The sequence below is a fragment of the Anas platyrhynchos genome, chromosome 1 (genome assembly GCF_047663525.1).
Source record: "Anas platyrhynchos isolate ZD024472 breed Pekin duck chromosome 1, IASCAAS_PekinDuck_T2T, whole genome shotgun sequence".
NCBI classification, from domain to species: Eukaryota; Metazoa; Chordata; class Aves; order Anseriformes; family Anatidae; genus Anas; species Anas platyrhynchos.
In genome coordinates this window covers 188,148,148-188,167,656 of record NC_092587.1, presented here as the reverse complement: position 1 = coordinate 188,167,656, position 19,509 = coordinate 188,148,148, and the positions used below count along the sequence as shown (strand labels likewise).

Sequence of the window (19,509 nt, the reverse complement as noted above, 5' to 3'; positions counted from 1 at the left end):
GGATCCGATCCCTTTGGAGTAGCAGTACCACTCTGCAGAGTACTCCCTGGAGCATCTCACATCAGTTTCAAATATAAATATAAGCTGGCTTCGTTCCTATTCAGCTTACTTTCTTGTAATTTGAAGACATGAGAAAACCATCAAATACCTCAAACCCCAATATCTGTTATTTCAGAGATGTGAGGGAGCCCCAGCTAAGCTAGGGCGTCCAGGATTCCTGGTGCCATGCTGTGACCAAGCGAAACGACTTCACCTTAAAGGCACCGGTGCACATTAGACCTTAAGTTATACCCTCGGGAGGACAATGTCATAAGATATGCTCTTAGCATCCTCCTGAAGTATACTAAGCCTTCCTCAGATTTACCCCTCACAATTTTTTCCTGCATCATTCTTAACTCCACTTTAAAGACAGAGTAGGATTACAGAGCTGACAATACTCAATAGAACTAAATTATATTGTGGAGAGATTGAGAGCTGGCTGTTCTATCCTAATGGATAAAAATCTACGCAAGAATATGAAAATACAAAGACACGGAAACAGTTAGCCTTAATGGGATGAAGAAATCACCAGCAATTGAATTACAAAGTGTAATTAAAAACCTGCAGTAAACGAATTTGAACAGAGCACAATGAAAAATGGTGCAAAATATATTTGCTACTATACATATTATTTACATTGCAATGTTATCAGTGCTTTGGCCATTTGACTCTCCTGGTTCTATTTCCTGGCTATTGGAAGTTAGCCTGCAAGAACTTTATGAAACTTGGAACTTTTATTTCAAATGAAAAAACAACTTCACATTTCAAGATCAACCTCCACTGTAAAGAAATTCATGCATGCAGGGTGCCTGTGACATGCCGTAGAACTGAAAGGGCAAAATATGTGCAAACGACTGCTTTCAAAAGCCTAACAGGCAGGTTTCAAAGATACTGTTCTCATTAATTAATCAAGCATTTGTCTTCTCTGTAGATTTAAGAGAGCCTGCTTCGATCAGGCAGGCACTGCATTTGAATTAAAGCCAAGAGATGTGGCTACATTACACCACCATCACTGCTCTGCCAGGCTTCTTTAACAGAGACATGAATCTTGCCTTTCTGAAAGAAACTAGAAAGTAAAACTTTACTTCTAGTAAAACCAGACAGTAAAAGCACAGCAGCAACCTGCAGAATTTTGTGAAGTCTTGATGAAGCCCAGCTGTGCATTGCAATGTAAAAACCCACGCTGAGACACAGCTTCCGTCTTGAACAGCTTACGGTTTACTTTGGAGGTTTTCCCACTCTTTCACCTCTTCTTTAAAAGATGAAAGAGGACAGACTCCATCAAGTTTCCTCCTTTTTACAGTTTTCTTCTGAATGCTCTCCACCAGGAAGTAAACTGATGGGTTACCTCCAAGTTCTCTTTTGCAAAAATATTTAAGAGATGAGAGCCTCTTACCAGAGGTCTCACACTCTGAAGACAGCCTTCAGTGGATGATGGAACTGCCAACCTATGCGTAGCATAAAATCATGATAATCACTCTCACGTTCTCTCTTAAGCTGAAATGGACTTCCAAATATCCCTATAGTGATTCTGTGGGGAAAAAAGCCTGAAGTCTTATTAAAAAAAAAAACAACAGCACTTTGAACTTCTGGAATTGAATGATCCTCTAGCCTAGTTTTTGTTCACAATTAAAAGCAGCAAGCATGCTGGAATTTCTTTGGTGAGTTTGAATCTCTATAAATACTACCCCCTGTGACGTATATTTGACAAGGACAATAATAAGGCTTAAGGAAAGTTTGTAAAAACAAGGCCTTAACCACTTAACCTGGAAATCTAAAATTATAATGTGCAGTCACCTTTGAAATGGCTGTGTTTTTTGCACAGTTCTGACCAGTCCTGAGGAATGGTGCTCTGAGGAACCTGGTAAGCTATTTGGAAAAACAGCAAACAGTACAACAATCCCTCCTCTTCCAAAAGTCTTACTGGTCAGAGGTTGCAAGGAGGCTGGTAAGATGAATATTCATCATTCCTTCAGGATGAAACAGAAAATGGACTGCTGCAGTTCCTTCCCTCTTCTGTTCTCAGAAGGTACCCATTTAAAAATATTTGCAAACCTAAATCAAAGTTACTTTCCTCACAGGTCTTGTCTTCATCCCAAGCGGTACTGTGAGCTCAGCGTACCCAACATCACAATATTTAACTTGTTTCTTAGCAATGATCTACTTACTACAGAGAGGTTACATACAAAGAAATACATTTCAATTCTATATCCCTTAAGACTTGTGTGCAACAAAACTATTTACATTAAAAAATAATAATTAAATGTTACCTTTTTCTGCAGTTGAAGATATAGTAACTGGAAGAGAAAAAAAAAAGATATATGGTAAGTAAATCTGCATTGAATCAAAAATTTGGATAAAAGTAAGATACCCAAGATAGCCGACTTGTTCCAAATCATGTATCAGGTGTTAATAAGGCCTCCCTGCCCAACTCTGGGTAAACCAGGACTCAGTACTCCTTCTGCCAGCCCCTGAGGCTTGGCGAGTCAGTGGAAGAGCTGAAGAGATCCAGTTCCCTGCTCTAACCAGCAGAGGAGCACACTCCTTTCCACAGCCATTAGTTAGATCATAATTTATACTTGCCCTTCAGATACGCACCCAGCACATTTTCTGGAGCACATCAACATCCAGGCCAACCTGTTGTACTTCCCTCCCCAACCCAAATTCTTAAGACAGTTGAAATCTCCCAAATTCCTCCTATTCTGCACCTTCATCTCTTTTTATCCCAACACCAAATTGTTTGCTCAAATCTATCCTACATGCTCTCTGACTGGTGCATCCTCTTGCTCTCAGGCTTCTCTGAAACCTTTGGAGTTCATTCATCAGTTAGGCAAGACACTGATCAGAGAGCAGCTGTACTTACTGGGTCACTTTGTTCATACCGCTCTCCTTGCTGTGTCTCTTCCCTAAATTCCTGAAATCCAATGAGGAAAGGATCTTTTCCTGACTCTTCATCTGACACAGCAAATTTAAGTTCCTGGCCATCAACACGAGCAAAAGGTGAACAGAGCACGTCCTGCCTACTGCCATTCACCTCACTCCACATCATCTCCTCTCCCTCAGCGCTGATGTTTGTCCAGTCACCAGTCTGCACGCCGGCTCAAAGGAGCTTTTCCCTGATGCACATTAGAGAGCTAAATCCGCAGGGCTTCAGTGTGCGTTACAGGCTTCGTTCCACAGAGCTACTTCGGTCACAGAGGCAGCATGTGCCTCACTTAGCTGCAGATATCTATAGCAAAGGGGTCTGCAACCCTATTACACAACTGTGCCTCTTTATAGTATGCAGAGATGTAACAAGGTGATACCCTGATGTACAGATGAACCTTTTTTGTTCAGATTTTGATTTTTTTCCCTCTCTCCTTAAAAGACATGCTCAGCACCCTGTCTGTCTGTCCACGGAAGCCTCTAGCTTCAAGCTAAAGGAGGTTAACCCTGAAGAAAAGCAAATTCCTCATTAGTTAGCACATATTGGATGTGCATACTTGCACAGCCTCCTCCTGCGTTTCTGTCTAAAGTACAAAACTAAACTGAGCCAAATTTGATGCTTAAAGACTCAAGATAATGAACAGTCTTTACATCCAGAGAAAAGCTTAAGATCTTATCACTTGTGAGAGTTAAACAAACAAAACCACACTAAACTTCATAGAAATGAAGTAAAGCCTTACAGAAGCAGGAAGATAATTTCCTTATTTTTACCCAGGTCTCCCGGACCAGAAAGCAGTTATGAGACTGGGCAGAACAATTTTAATTTGGCAAGCTCCGGCAGGCTGAGGTGAAAGTGAACACTGAAACACTTGTGATTTTCATTCTGTCTTATCATCTTTAACTGAAATAAAAATAAAAGAAAGCTACTTCTGTTTTACCTCAAGTTCATGTAAATTTTGGGATTCTGCTTTTATTCCTTGCACTGCTGTTATTCCCACTCTCAGACAGATTAAACAAAGGGCAATCCTAGTGCTTGTCCAAAGTCACTTAGCACACAGAAGTCAACAGTTTCACAGGATCTTTACATGACGAAGCCTTCCTTTGAATAAGTTAATATTTAATCTTTCTAGAACAGACCTGTAAGTATTTGCTAGGCTGGCAATGTAACAAGCAGCTTTACACCAGCAAGAAATCGATTTCAGCTTTTGAACTCCAGTTCAGGAAATAAACACAGAACAAGACATTACCATTGCATCCCACAATCCCTGGCCTGCAGTTTCAGTTACAAGCTCAGCTCTTGGGTTTCGGCTTTCTTCTTTGCTGCTTCTAAGTAGTTAGAAATTGCTGTCAGCCTCCACTGAAATTAATACCAGTTTCACTGAAAACATTCCTAAAACACATTTTTTTTTTTTTGGTCTGAGGGGTGGGATGGGGAAAATAAAGCAGCATCACCTTTTTGCTCTTTTTTTTTTTTTTTTTTTTTTTTGAACAAAATAAGCACTGCGTATGATTTATATATTAACCTCAGGATGCAACAGCCTATACATTAGATTAGATACATCAGAACCTGTTAGGGCCTTCAGCACCACTATCAAGACAAACCTGTCCATATTTCAGAAAAGTAAGCACTGCAAATCAACTTTTCTTTTGAGTATTTCAAAATATATCCCTGTATCAGTGTATTGCTTAGCTACAGAAGGAAAAATAAGCTCAAGGGCAAAAATATTCTTTGGATTGGCTTCTTAAGTTTCTAGTTTCTAGAGAAGCCTTGAAGATTTCTTGAAAGATATTGCTAGGGAAAGATAAAAATATGACTAGACAGTATAAGTTGCAGTTTACTTCATCGCAGAGAGCTGAGAAGCATGCACTCAGTGAGTTTCCATGCTGGCCTCATAATTGCAAAGGATTCAACATCTGTGTTACAGCTCCCTGCAGGTCTGTGAATAAAGCGACTGAGTAGGATCTGTTTGTCTGCAGTGCCGAGCTGTTCCTTGGTTACCTCAGTTTTTCCAAAATCAGCCTACGGCTCAGCAGAGCCTGCCTGTGAAGAGAGGTGCTGGCCTACACCGTGCTGCTGCAGCTTGTCCAGGGACACAAGGGCCTAACAGGCCCGAGCGGCCGGTCTGCACCACCGACAGCTCACACATCACATCTCCTGGTGGTTCAGGGTCACTGTAACACGAAGCATGCAAAACTTAGTACGTGGATTTGCTTTCTACAGAACACAGCCTCCAAAACGCGTAACCCAGCCTTTTAAGAGGCTGTGTTAAAATGGATTTTTGTAACTCGGTCAACTTGGAGGACAAACAAAAACTCCAGGTTTGACTTTAACATAGGAAAAAGTTGTCTTAGTTGTGACTTAGACACTGAGTATCACCTTCAGTAGTAAATATATCTTATCCTTCATGACCCCCGTTGTTCCTTACAACCTCCTTGTACCTAATCTTCCTTACATTGTTGTCTGTTATCTTTCATCTCACCTATGTCACAGGAATTAAAGGAGTGGAAGCCTAGAGATTATCACAGGAAACAGTCCTGCAGACACAGGGGCATCATTAGTTGTATAATAAATGACACTGGGGAAAAATGTCATTTGTCAGAAGCATTTTTCTTAGAGCACACTGAAAGATGCAAACCTCAGAAAGCTTTGGGGAATATTTTAAGGAAACCTTCCAGGACGACTCATAAGAACAAGTATGTTTAGGGAGCTGGGCTGCTTTTCAGGCTTAGTTTTGGGATTGTTATGGAGTGTTCAAGCACCTTCCAAGTCACTGCATAATAAGGAAAAACAACAACAAACAAAACAAAACAAAAACCACACAAAACAGATCTCTATTCTGCAGCAAAGAGGTGGAATGATTTGCCGAGACCTCATGAGAGGTATGCTAAAAGACGACATTCGCCCTCAACCTTGAAGGAAAAAGAAACAAACAGCCCTCCACCAAACCCCCACACCACATAAACTTACTCCCTAAGAGGCATATTCTAGTCAAAGCCTCCCTTTGAGAGCCAGATATATTCTTTGCAGATCAAGAAATCCAACTGCAACTGGTGCAGTACAGAAAGGGAAAAGGATTGGTCTTGTTACTGATGTGCTGCATACGTGTCTTCCTCCTCCTCATCCCACCATGGTTCCTGTCAGAAGGCAGGCTTTGGGCGTTACAGCCTATCCAAGGCTCTCGAGAGTAAGCTTCGTAGTTTGGCTGACATTCCTCACGGAGAGAAGAAAGATAAATGTGCAATTGCATTCCTAAACTAGATGTACGGCCTTAACTTTTCTCAGTTTCTAAGAAAAATGGTTAAATGAAGAGCATCAAATCGAAACTGTAACTTGGATTTCTGGTAAAGTAATTCCCCTGTGCAATGCAGAGCCCAATCAGCTGATCACAAGGAAGATGGCAGAAGTATCGCTTACTGAAACAACTGGGGCAGGCAGGGAATGAATTACCTTGGAGAAACACTTACTCTGCTCCTGTTACAGACCTGGGGCAGTGTCACAGAAGGAAGTCCTTAGCACCTCTCTGCTGGTTTCTATACGCCATGACCTTTCCACAGTGAGCTATTTCTTATTTCCTGACTGGCAGTCACCCACTAGTGCTTTCTTCCCTAAGCAGCAGGGAGTTGTTTTTAGACAAATGACTCAAGACAACTGAGTTGACAGCATCACGTGGCCAAAAGCCAGCGCAATAAGAGGCTGCCAGCTCCCTGCTGAAAGGCTATGGGGGCCCAGGATTGCATATGTCTTGCCACCAGCTGGAATGAACACCCTCTGCAAACGTTGGGGCCACAGGAACCTGGAGTGGTTTTACCTCCATATGCTGCTAGGCTGAATCTCCATTCTGGGGCACAGCTTTCCCCACGATGCCCTCCCAAGTCCTTCCAGAAGTAATGTTTTTCAATCCAGTGCTGCAGGAGAGGTGGCCCCACCGCCAGGCCTAGGGCAGCACTCAGATCGGAGGCACAGCACATGGTGACAGCTGCTGCAGGGTGCAAGAAGTCACAGCTCCCAGCTATCTGCCCACTCACCTGTGCAAGACCAACATGGCAAACGCAGGCACGTGCCTTCCAGACACTTCAGCTCCCTCCAGCACTTTGGGTTTAAGCCACCCCAAAGGTGAGTTTGAGGGAGCACCAAGAGCAGTGACAAAGGGTGAACTGCAGCAAGTGGCCTCTGGCTGCCCTGAGTCACAAACAGCAATGAGAGGGGAAAGAAACCCTGCATTGGGCGACCGAGGTCTTAAAGCAATGCAGCCGTTTCTGCAAGACACGTGCCAGAGCCCAAACCTCTCCCATGCTGTGCACAACAGCTCCACTGGAGCCAGCTGCTTGGCTTCTTGGAGAGATCACAAGATGATGCCTTTCCTTCCAGTGATCACAAGATGATGCCTTTAAAGGCATCGCAGGGGGAGGAGAGGAGGAAAATGCAGCCAGGGAAGAGACACCTTGCTGCAAGTGGGTTGCTCTGTTGTTGCCAGCGTAAATGTCACCAAGTTTTCTGTGTTTGTGACCATCACTACAGGATTCAAAGAAGAATATTCATAGGGATAGGTAAAAGGCATTAATGTTTCAAATAAGGAAGTCTAAGATACACTGCAGCCTGTTACTGGTTGTTACCAGCCATGGTTACAATTTGTTGCATGGTTAAAACAATATTAACATAATTATTTAACTACAGCAAGTCACTTAGAGAGGCCAGAGGCTTGCTGCCCAGCAAACATTCTCTTATCACACTAACAAATAAGGATTTTTATTTATGGAAGGTCTTATGCACACATTCTCTGCACGCAAGTTGTAAAAGTACAAGCAGGGCTACAGCAGAAATTAACATAATCAATGCAAGACAGTCCTTGGGTACTGAGTTACATTTAGCAATGAATTAAGCTCTGAGAACTGAAGAAAAAAAATTGTTCTGCACATTCCTGGAATAGTATATTCTGTACTACCGCTTTCACAGTTTGAGAGCACAGCTACAAAGGCAGCTGACTTCTGGGAATCCACAAAATCCTATCGATGACTCCTTTACCTCTGCTTCCACAAAATATTCTTAAAATTTATACCAAGGGCCTCCTTATGGCCTGCATATTGTAAATCATTTCAGAATGAAATGAAAATGAAAAACACTTGGTTAGCATGCAAGCAGCATCAGTAGGACTGAATCTCAGTCCCACACTTGTGTCCACATGAGGCATTACGAGATGCATCAGCACAAACAACTCGAGGCTTTTTCTGGAAGCAGCATCCGACGTTAGCATTCAGCTGCAGCAGCTCACCAGGTTTGCCATCCCTGAAAAGCCCTATTCCCTGAAAAGCACTACTCACTTTTAATTTACCATAATTGCCCAAAGAAACCTAATGTAACTTGATTTTCTTCAGCTACTTAATCACTGGTGTCACTGCTCATTCTATTTGCATTTTGATTGATTTTAAACCCTAGCATTACTTCTACATGCTTTTCTTAGCTGCTTAGGAGAATAATTGGATTTCTTCTTTCAGATCTCCCCCCTCCCAATCTACTGTATCATAACAATAACAGCTTTATTGCCCAGTAGTTTGGTAGTGCTGCACAGAAGTTGTTTTCAATATTGACTTTAAGCTATTGTATAAAGCCAAGAGAAAGCTTGGTTTCTTCTTGGAAGACAGACAGCCATTAGTTCTACATGTCAGCCAGCTGTGCTCCTTCTGGATCACAGGGAAAATGGGGAAAAAACAGAAATGGCAGAAAAAAAACATGGAACGTCAGATGCACCTGTAAGGAACTTCTGTCCACACGATGAGTTAATTCCACTTACAGTTGAAGGAGGGGTGTTTACACTCAGGTTGGCCAAATTAAGTTCCCTGTAACTTTGTGCCCAAGCATCTGTACTTGTCAAAGGGTTTTTTGTCTCAGGAGCAACTCCAGTTGGTTCTGTAGTTAAGGTGTAATGAGGACGCTTGCAAGAGATCTGAGACTCAAATAAGAGCATCAGCTAGTGCCGACAGAGAGCCAGTATCAGGTGTTGTACAGGGTTGGCTTCCGCACCCTCCACAAGATTAGGTGTTCTGCAGGTGACACTAGAAACCACCAACACATCTAAAGAAAAAACAACAACAACAACAAAAACAAAAAAAAAAAACACCACCACGCAATTTTATCTCTCAATAGACTTTTCCAGGTGAATGAAAACAGAGAAACCATCTTTAATGAACTACTCCAAACAAATTCTGAAGGTGTGCAGAGGTATCACTTGGTGACACAAACACCAGACTCAGCTACCGTGACCTTCAGACATGAACTACTGTGATGTGGCAAGAGAACCAGGAGAAGACTGGAGGTCTCTACTTTGTTGGTAGGAAACCTGTCCCTGCATTTGTCTTCAGATTTGTGCAAAATCAAATGTCTCCTTACTTAGCTGCTGGCCCTGCCTGCAGCAAGTTTTTCTCAAATATAAAAAATCTCCTTGCAGAACTCTGGGAAAAATTCTCCTTGTAAATCAACAGAGTATTAGGTACTTTGTTTCTGAGACAAAGATCGTGCTGCTGCCAGGGTCAATGAATAATGCGAGAAGTCAAACCACCCTGCAAGCAGACCTCCTTTGATGCATTATGTTACCGGATTCCTCAAATTAAGTTTTAAGTTCAATTTTTTTGTACCATTGGTTGGGTTTGGCTGTTCTTTGCCACCTGAGATTAAGTCCTTTAAAGTTTTGTTTTGAAAAATGTGTCATTTAAAACCATGTCTATCAGCTGTGTGCAAGCTTAATGGTGGGGAATTTGTCTTTATTAATATTTACAAGCCCCAGGCCCCAGGTGTTAAATGTTTAATACCGTATCATTTTTATTATTAACGTATTTATGGAATAGATAAAGGTTCAGAGACTTTTCACAGTGATTCAGAGATTCTGTCCATGTATGGTTCATCACGTTGGCTGACAACAAATGCTGCTGTCTTTTGATGCTAGAGCCTTAGCTGCTCATTCCTCTGGCAGAACAAAATGTCACTCATTAAACCTTCCTTTGTTTGAAATATCTTGGGACAAACCTTGACTGCAGCTAAAGATACTTCCTCTAGTCTCCTTGCAAAAAAAAAAAAAAAAGAAGGAAAAAAAAAGGATGGCCCCAAGAATATAACAAAAGAAGCAGGTGCTGCAGAGGGCAACAAACATCCGGGATAACAGGACAGAAAGTTTTGGCTTGAGGACAAGATTTCCACCCCCTCCACCAGATCTTATTTTACTGCTTGACCAGCCAGGAACATGAACAAGTGACAGCACAAAGGCAGCACAAAGCACTACAAAGGGAATTTTGGATACTCCAAAACACCAATACTACAAGTTAGAAAGTAATCCAGAATAAGCTGTACAGCTCTCAGTAAATATTGCTTGAAACAGGCAAAAAGCAAACAAAAAAAAACTAAAATAGCACTCCCCAAAAAACAATACTCTCAACTTTCCTGCCTCCTAAAAAAAAAAAAAAAAAAAAAAAAAAAAAAAACAACAAAATTACAACCAGCAAAGCAAGTCCTCAGAGCTCACCTGCCTGCTGACTGCTCAGCACATGTTCCTGGAAAGCATTAACTCAGAACTCAGTAAAAGGTCAGCTGAACTACAAATCCTAACATGACGTGCCAAGGGAAGAAACAGCGCTGCCTCTTACACCTCCAGGATGCATTAGGGCTCCCGTGGCAGGGCACTGGATGTAACACAGTGGGATTGGCAAGCTGCCCAGCAAGAAACAAGTGAAGAATTTGATGTATGCCTGACACCTGCAAAGTGAATTAACTTCTGCCATCACCTTTCCAACTAAACTTGCATGCCAGTTCCATAGGATTTTCCAGAACAGAAACCAGATTCTGTTGTTTTGGGCTCCTCTGCAGTGTCCAGGAGAATCCCACACCACAACCCCAGAGCTGTGAGAGCCTTCAGGCACCACCTATCCCAGCACTGTGGAAATAGGTTTTGCTTCTCTGCTTCTTTAATCCAGATTTGACAAAGGCAAAAGCACTGACTGCTTGCCAAGAAGAATGGTACAATAACACACATGGAGAGAATGGAGAGAATTGGTTAACTACAGACAATAGCTGAGGCATTTCATGTCAGTTCTGAGCCTACCACAGACAACTGGAAAGCAGCTTACAACTTGGTTTACTTCACTCTAAACAAATCTGTTCCTCTCAACTTTCCATTTAATCTGAATTGTTTCACTCTCTCTGCAGTATTAGCTTGCTTACTTCCAGATGAGTTATTACTTACATCTTTATTTGTTATTGTACCACATCTCTAATTTATTTTTTTTTTGTACCAAAGAAGCTAAAGAAGATGAAAAATGTATCACTGCTTACTGCTTCACAACAATCCCCCACTCTGGAGACAGACATCAGGATGCACAACCCAAAGACCACAAACAAAAAAACTGGCACAGAAACCTCACTTGATCTCTCTGTTCATCACACAATTGAAATGGTTTCGTGGCTCAGATTTAAGATGATGCTGCACCATATATAGCAGCAGAGCGAGCATTACAGAAACTGCAGAGGCAAGGCATGCTGCTCTCGTGATCTAATGATCTTGTGAGCAGATCCTTTCTGACAATCCTGTACCCATACGACACTTTTAGTAGTCAAAAGAGAACATGAATAAGGAACTGATGAGCCACTTGGTCTTTAGAAAGAAAGGAAAAGCAGGTGCTTGATATGCTGCAGGGGAGGAACTTGATTTTTAGCACAGATAAGAAGAGAGAGTCAAAAGTTACAAGAGGAGGCATTCCACGGAGGAAGAGGGGGAAAGGCCCGGTTTTTTGCTTGGCACAGGACAGGAGGGGCTAAACATACCTTACAGAAAACAATTTGTTGACAACAGATACTGGGGAACTGGCTAACAGAGCAGATGTTTTTGTTACGGTTTCATTGCTCCTCTTACACCTGATTCATCTTGGTGGAGATGCAGCTGATGCAGGAAAGAGGCCTGGCATTACTTGTCAAATGTTTCTATTGAACAACGTATGTACACAACGGGGAGATGTTTAACAACAGAGCTGAGCTGAAAACTCCATAAAATGTTTCAGGAAAGGTGTTTGTAACACTGGGAATGAAAATGCATCTTAAAACAGCAGGAATTCCTACCAGTTGCAAGAGGAGCGCTGAATGAAAGGAGCTGGACAAACACTGATGTATCGACTGGGTTAAACAGGAGCCCAACAAACCCTCAGCATTTACAGGCACAAGTTTCGGCAGGCAGCTGGGATTCCTCCCCTCCCTGCTCTCCGCCACGGGCAGTCTCAGGCTCCAGACGTGAAGGCAGGTACGTTGCCACCTGAGTGTTTGTCGGCCCTGTGACAGGTGTATGAAGAGCTCAGCTCCGATACCCATCTTTGTCACGCCATAAATCCTTTGATTACAGAAAGCACGTCTCCATTAAGTCATAAAAATCTGAGCTGCTAGAGAACAACGTTTTAATTATTTAAACTTCAAGCAGAACCTGAAGTTCATGGTACACAGAGTCAGCGACCTCAAATTAATTACCGTCTGCTGAAAGCATGCACTTGATATTCTGGCCCTTTTATCTCAAAGCATCTTGTAGAAGACTGGCAGACCAGTAAGTGATGAAGCAAAACCTCTAATTAAAACCAGGGGTGAGTTTTTAATTTGCTAGTAGAACTCTAAGTGGGCAGCAGCAAATTTCACCCGAACAGGACAGGTAGTTTGGTGCTCCCTGTCTGGACGTGGCAGCTCTGAGCTCAGGTGCTCATTTCGTGCCTCTGGCCGCTCCCTGCACGCCTGGACCAAACCCAGGGGCTCGGTGACACAAGTGACAATGCAGGGCTGGGGCCAGGCTCTGCACGGGGCTGGCAGCGAGGAGGGTGGAGCCCTTCCTCGGGCAGTGCTCAGGAAAGCAGAGAGCTAAAACAATTTCCCAAGAAACCAGGCTGAGCTAGTGCTGCTGCTCATGGAAGGTTTTTTTTCATTAGAGGAGTGCCCAGAGAGCAGATTTCATACCATATAAAGGGCACGTGCCCAGCCAGCCCTATAAACTAACACAACCAATGCAGTGCAAAGCACCAAATAAGCAGCTTGATAATCTTTCTGCCCAAGCACCCGGTTTTCCAACACATCTGTATCCAGCCAGAGCACCTTGGCAGGAATCCCACGTACTGCTAGCAGCAGAAGAGGTCCTCTTTTCAGATGACAATCCGCGTGCCTGAGCCAAGACACCACAACATAACCAAGCGTGTCCACGGTGTTTTAATTTCCTTATTCTGAAATTCACAAGAGAGGCGCATAAGCACAGTTAACTAATGATCCGACGTGTTTAATTAGCTGTTTGTTCTCCGGAAGAGGAACCCCCTGCTCCTCAGGGAATGGATTTGCACGCGTAACATGCCAGCACTGGAGAGAAGCGCTGATACTTTCACTTTTGCTGTGGGCAGAAATCAGAAGTTACTGAGCTGCTGCTGCTTCCACCACACTGCCACTGCTTGATAACTACTGCAGTCACATTTTGGGCAGAGATTTCTCCTGGGTTTCTTCCTGAGGAGGCAGATGGGATCACCTTCCTGCTGTGTATGCAACAGACTCTTCAAACGGGAGCATTACAATAGATCACAGAGGGCTTCTCGTGTTGACAATGCTTTGGGGAAATCAGAGCCATCTCCCTCCCTAAAAGGGCCGCTGCAGCCTTCAGAATAACCAGTTAAGTTTGTACCATGTTATGAATCCCAAATTACAGACTGCTTTGTTTGCCAAGATTTTAGACACATTAGATATTACACTGCACTAAAAAAAGCAAACTGCTCTGCAAGTAGGTGCTAAGAAAGTACGCAAAGCTAATTACTCCTGCAGCTTTCAAAATCACAGTTTTCCAGGCTTTGAGGAATTTAAGACATAGAAACATTTATAAAAGACCAGTAGGTTCCTAAACCAAGCCATTCTCCTTGTAACTAGTCCTGGCTCTTCTGGGCTGAGGTTTCAGAACATAGTTTTAGCTAGAGAAGTAAAATGCTACCTTGAACAAGATTTTTGTTTTTATATGTAAAAGCATCCAATGACCTTAGTTACGATCTGCAGGAAACTCAGCCAAAGATAACATTTTTCTCAGTGCAGATTGCACTACTGAATTCTGCCAGTGCTTCAGTCAAAGCGTTGTCTGTATGAAACAGGCTGGTTTCACCCACTAACTTTTACTACAAACGTCAAAACAGCAACTTCTGAACGAGGTCTGGCCAGGCCGCGTTACAGCTGCTCACCCACAAAAAGGTTTTGAGGATGGAGGGAGAGGTAATGAAATGCAAGTCAGCCCGAAGTGAAAATGAGCCCCAGGAGAAGAGCTCTGCTCACGCTGAGCTTCTGAGGGGATGTAGCGACCAGAAACAATCGGTTCAATTCACTACCAACACAGTAACGCCGTTGTTTGCAAAAGCGATGTTAAAAGCAAAACATGTTTTGATAACAAGAAAGAACACAAGAAGTGGTTTTAGACTAATGAAAAGCTATTTTACAGCGTATTTCTAGGTGTGCTTTCTTGCAGACAGAGCTCCCTGCAAGCTACATGCAGAAAGAAAAAAGAATCGAGTAAGAGAGTGTTCATTCATGTTTTTCTCCTTTAACGCATTTGAAGAAAATCTGAATGAGATGTGGCCACAAGCCTTTTGCACTGCCTTCAGTTACGTGTTCACACTTCTTACTACTCTGCTGACATTCCCTCGCCTTCTATCCATTTGGTGAGAAAAGGGCATTTTCACCCTTCCATTAGCTTAATAGCTAGCTTACCAGCTGGGTCACAACTACACAGCAACAGGGCTCTAAAACGGCCAGCGTTCACCCAGGTACTGCTGCAACGCTTCTGAGAAACGCAACGCTGTTTCTACAGGAGGAAAACAACAGAAGAGCTCATACTGGGAACCTCCTTTCATCTTGCCCATACCATTCCTCCTTGGTGTTCACAGGCTGTACGTCAGTAATATAATTAAGTTGTAGAAGTGGCATAACCAAGTAAACGCATACTGGTGCTGAATTACAGAGCAAGCCCGAGTGCTTCAGACACCAATCACGGGACACTGAGCAGTAGGGGAATGTCCTAGGGGAGGAGTGTGGGGCAAGCAGTGCTGGGAAGCAAAACTGAAAGGAAAAAGGAATGACGGGATAGAAGAAGCAACCCCGATTTACTACACCGTCTTCTACTTTGATTAGTAAGAATATTTCCTGATACTACATTACACTTGGCTTCCTACTACACCTACTAACTGAATACATATGTTTAACTCTGAATTCATGCGCAGGGACTCAAAGGAGGAAAACAAACAGGATGGAAGAAATAGTTGGGGGGAACAAAGGCCTTCTTTCTTTCTTCCTGTTTCCTTGTAAGCTTCACATCTTAATAATTACCTAACCTTTACGAATAACCTTGGAAATAAAAAACCACTGGTGTCTGTGTGGCTACAGTTTCTGTATTACTCAGTCTTTACACATATTTTTCTAGTCTGTTTCCTCTTTTCTAAAACTTTCCTTCTTCCTCCTGTCTTTCCTTTACCCAGGCACACATCAGCTGCGTATTGTGCCCCTTGCTAAAGGCAGCCACAGAAGTGCAACAAGACATAAAGCCCTGCTTCTGCGCCTGCTGTACAGGCACATCTGCAGAGACCAATGTCACTTCATTCATTAGCAGTGTATTAATTGCATCCTAGCTCTTCTTCACAGTACACACTGCAGTAGTTTTCAAGCCAAAATAAAACATATGGAGCACGGGGAGAAAGTAAACATACCTGCCAAAAGAAACAGAAAATCCTGTATTTTGCAATAAATCCTCTCTGTGCTTGTTTGAACTCAAATGCAGCATAACAGCGAAGTCAAAAAAGGGGAAGGAAAGAACTGGGGGAGGCAGGGGGGAGACTCAACCACAAACAAGCTCAGAAAAAATACCTTTCCTCTTCCTTGAGGAGTTGACCTTTCATCAAAAGTATACAGAAAATTCAACAGAAGGTTAAAAATAATAGTAATAAAAAATAAATCGGAAAAAAAAATCATAGAAAACAAATCTTGGTCACCAAGTATCATTTTGACATTTAACAACTGCTGTCAGTGACAGCAATAAAAATCAATAGGTAATTTTCTTACTAAATGACCACTTTTTCTTAATAGCCTGCATCTGCAGACGTTAAAAATAAAGCTGATTTGCGAGCAAGAAGTGCCAGACGTCTAGAAACCAGATTTATAGATGTGAAAGTTCTCACATAAACAGGAACCAGCCCTTTCAATAATTCACGCAAATGAAACCGTGCTGAATTTGGCAGGACTCTCTGCAGCCCTCTATGCCTGCAAAGGTCTTCCGTAAGATCAGGGCCAAAGACATTTTTCTGAAGAAAATGATTCACCAGCAACCAGCCCTGACCCACTCTGTGATCAGGATGCAGAGCTGAAGGATTGAGGTCCTGTCCCTGATTCAGCCAGAGATCACCAGCGAGACCCTGGGCAAGTCACTTCATCTCTTGAATTTCTGTTCTTTACTTATGAGAAGAAACACGTACTCCTGGTCTGCCTTTTGCTGGAACAGTCAGACTTCAATCACAACTGTAAAACAAACGTAAGTCCATAACCTCACACAGCCCCCCTCAGGACTGCTGTAGCAACCACTCATGCCCTCCAAACCTCAGTATTATCCAGAAGTTAGGCAAGAACTGAGTACTGTGGACCAAAAAAAAACCACCCAATACCTTGATTATTTCTAAAGGCCAGTTATCTTTACAAGTTTAGGGCTATCAAAGCAAGTATGTAACATGAACAGCGGTAAGAGTAGGGACCCAGACACGAGCACACCTACGCACGCAGCTGAAAACAGCCCTAGCTCAACAAGTCCGGTTGTGTATCCCCGTATTTTTACATTTCTCCTGCACAGGTAAACATCCTCCTGAACCAGACCGCAAAGCCAGAAAAGGGTAAATATCCTTCTGACCGACACCGACTGCAAATGAGCTTTATGTAACGCCGAACCCTACCACCACGAGCCCTGACGCAGCCCGACAAGCCCCTAAGCCCCAAATCCCGCTTAGGGAGGATGTTTCCAACCCAATTACACCTCAATGACAGCGGGGGCCGGGACTCTTCATCAGCAGGGGCAAAAGGGAGCGCAGCGAGAGGCGTTGAAGTAGTTGTGTGGTACACGAGGAAGTTCCGGATCGGCTGCAAATAATCGGAATAGGGAGGGGAAGGGGAAACTTCTCCGGGGCGGCAGGAGTTGTGAGGGGCAGGGACCCCCCCAGGGCCCCGGTAGGGATCCTGAGGGGCCCTGTGGAAGTCTCAGGGTTGGGGTCTCTGCCCCTCATCGTCCCCCTGAGGTTCCCGTCCCCAAACGCTGTGCCCGCCTCGGCCGCCGTGAGGTGCCTGAGGGCGGGCAGAGCCCCCCCGAGCCCCCTCCCTCCACACAGCCAACAGGTAAACCCGGCTCCTCTGCCACCCCCGGGGCAGGGAAAACAAAACCCCCTCGGGGGCAAAAGGAACCCCTCGAGGGCTGCGCCGTCTCCTCATGCCCGGGGAGAGGCTCCGTGAGGGCGGCGAGGGGTCCCCCATGGGAGGCGAGGGGTCCCCCACGGGCGGCAGCAGCCCCCTCACCCTCCCGTCCTTCCCTCCCTGCCTCCCCGCACTCACACAAACACAGCTCCACCACGTAGGCGTAGTAGGACCAGGCCACGACCAAGGCGATGAAGACCACGGGCACCCAGGCCAGCACCTTCTGGCAGCACTTGAGGACGTGGGACGGCGCCATCTTCCCGGCCGAGCCCCCGCAGGAGGCGGCATCGGCGGCGCTGCAGCAACGGCCGCCGCTGCGGAGCTCGCCCCAGGCGACGCGGGCAGGCCCTGGGCGGGCCGCAGTGGGCGGGCGATGGGCGGCCCCGCAGCTCCACCGCCTCCCGCACCGGGCTGCCAGCCCCCCAAAAAGCTGCCTACATCCCCCTCTCTGCCCCCCGAGGCATGCCCCTTTGGAACAGTTCATAAAGAACCTGGGGGGAAATGGGGTCGTAGAGGTGCTGGGGGCGCTCGGCTGAGGGTCCCGGAGGGGTTGAGTGGGGATGGGGACGGTGGGTTTGGTTGTAGGGTTTGAGTCCGTAAGGGAGGGTTCGTGCCTCACAGCAGCCCGATAGCGTCTCCTAAAAGTGGGCTCGTTGAGCACCAGGCTTGCAGGACAGCAGTTGGAGCCGTAACCAACACAGAACGTGTTATGGACACAGCAGTCACGCATCAGCAAGCTTGGTGGCATTCTCCCACCTTAAATCCCGACCTTAAATCTCCTTGTGGCTCTGTGCTGTGTGCAGGCTGGTGGCAGCCCCGTCCCCACGTGTGGGTCTGTCCCTGCAGTCACACAGGACAGGGCCAGGCCCCGTGCTGACACCGTCAGCGTGCTTGTGGGGCTCTAATGGCTGGCTGAGTCAGCAAAGTACAGTATTTCTTTATTAAAAACTTACTAGCCTATTTGCCAAACTTCAGTTCATGCCTCTAAAATGTGGGCCCTACCACGACCTTCCAGAAATACATTTCTTCAGCTGCATTGCTTTGCAGGAATCGACTTTCTTTAGTGCCAACTCTTTTTAATGTTGACATTTTAAATGTGTAAAATTTTTAGTTGCGCTGGAGCCTCACTATTGGTAGAGTCCTGAGGCTGAAAGGAATCGGCACGTGACGTGGCAAAATCCCCATTTATCTCCAAAATGAGAGGGTGCTCTTCCTCCTGGTCTCAGCTGATAAAACTGCTGAACGCAAGCTGTGACTGGCAGCTGGGCGTTTTGGAGAAATGTCCCAATGTGACACGGCACAGCCACGTTGTGAATCACAGAACCACAGCCTGGTTGAGGTTGGAAGGGACCTCTGGAAATCACCCAGCCCAACCCCCTGCCGAGCACGATCACCCAGAGCACATTGCACAGGACGGCACCCAGGCGGGGTTTGGGATATCCCCAGAGAAGGAGACCCCACAGCCTCTCTGGGCAGCCTGTCCCAGCGCTCTGTCACCTCACAGCACAGAAGTGCCCCCCCCAAATTCAGCCAGACCCTCCCTGCCCCTGCTCCTCGCCCTGTGGCCGGGCTGCCACCCGCCATCGCCGTCCCGCGGGGCAGCGGCACCACCTGGTGGCGGCCGCGGGCACCGGCGGGCCCCGGGCCCCGGCCATCAATGCCGGGGGTCCCTAAAGCGACCACAGGGACATTGGGTCCGGAGGGGGGCTTCTCACTAAAAGAGGGACGCAGAACTTCTGGAGAGGCTCCAGAGTAGAGTCACGGAGATGATGAAGGGGTTGGAACATCAGTCCTGTGAGGAAAGGCTAAGCGAGCTGGGCCTGTTTGCAGAAGAGATTGAGGGGGGATCTTATCAACCGCTACAAATACCTGAGGGGACAATGTAAAGAGGATAGGGCCAAACTCTTCTCAGTGGTGGCCAGTGATAGGACAAGGGGTAATGGCTGTAAATTGAACCACAGGAGGTTTCATCACCGTAGAAGAAAGAAGTCCTTTATGGTTTGGGTGACAGAGCGCTGGGACAGGCTGCCCAGAGAGGCTGTGGGATCTCCTTCTCTGGAGATACCCAAACC

At 45.2% G+C, this 19,509-nt stretch overlaps 1 protein-coding gene across 6 annotated transcripts in view; it reads right to left on the bottom strand.

Moving 5' to 3' along the window:
- ZDHHC20 (zDHHC palmitoyltransferase 20) overlaps positions 1-19,509 on the bottom strand; it is a 201,005-nt gene that overhangs the window by 27,321 nt on the left and 154,175 nt on the right. For 3 of the 6 annotated variants that reach the window (XM_072032684.1, XM_072032680.1, XM_038175295.2), the window contains one exon: positions 2,310-2,336. Coding sequence is in view for 3 of the 6 variants with exons in the window: in XM_072032682.1 (XP_071888783.1) it covers positions 2,310-2,336; positions 17,576-17,725 (177 nt within the window). In the remaining 3 variants the exon portion in view is untranslated. Of the gene's footprint in view, positions 1-2,309; positions 2,337-17,575; positions 17,815-19,509 lie in introns of those variants that run through there. The other 3 variants (XM_072032682.1, XM_072032681.1, XM_072032683.1) reach the window with 3 other exon arrangements.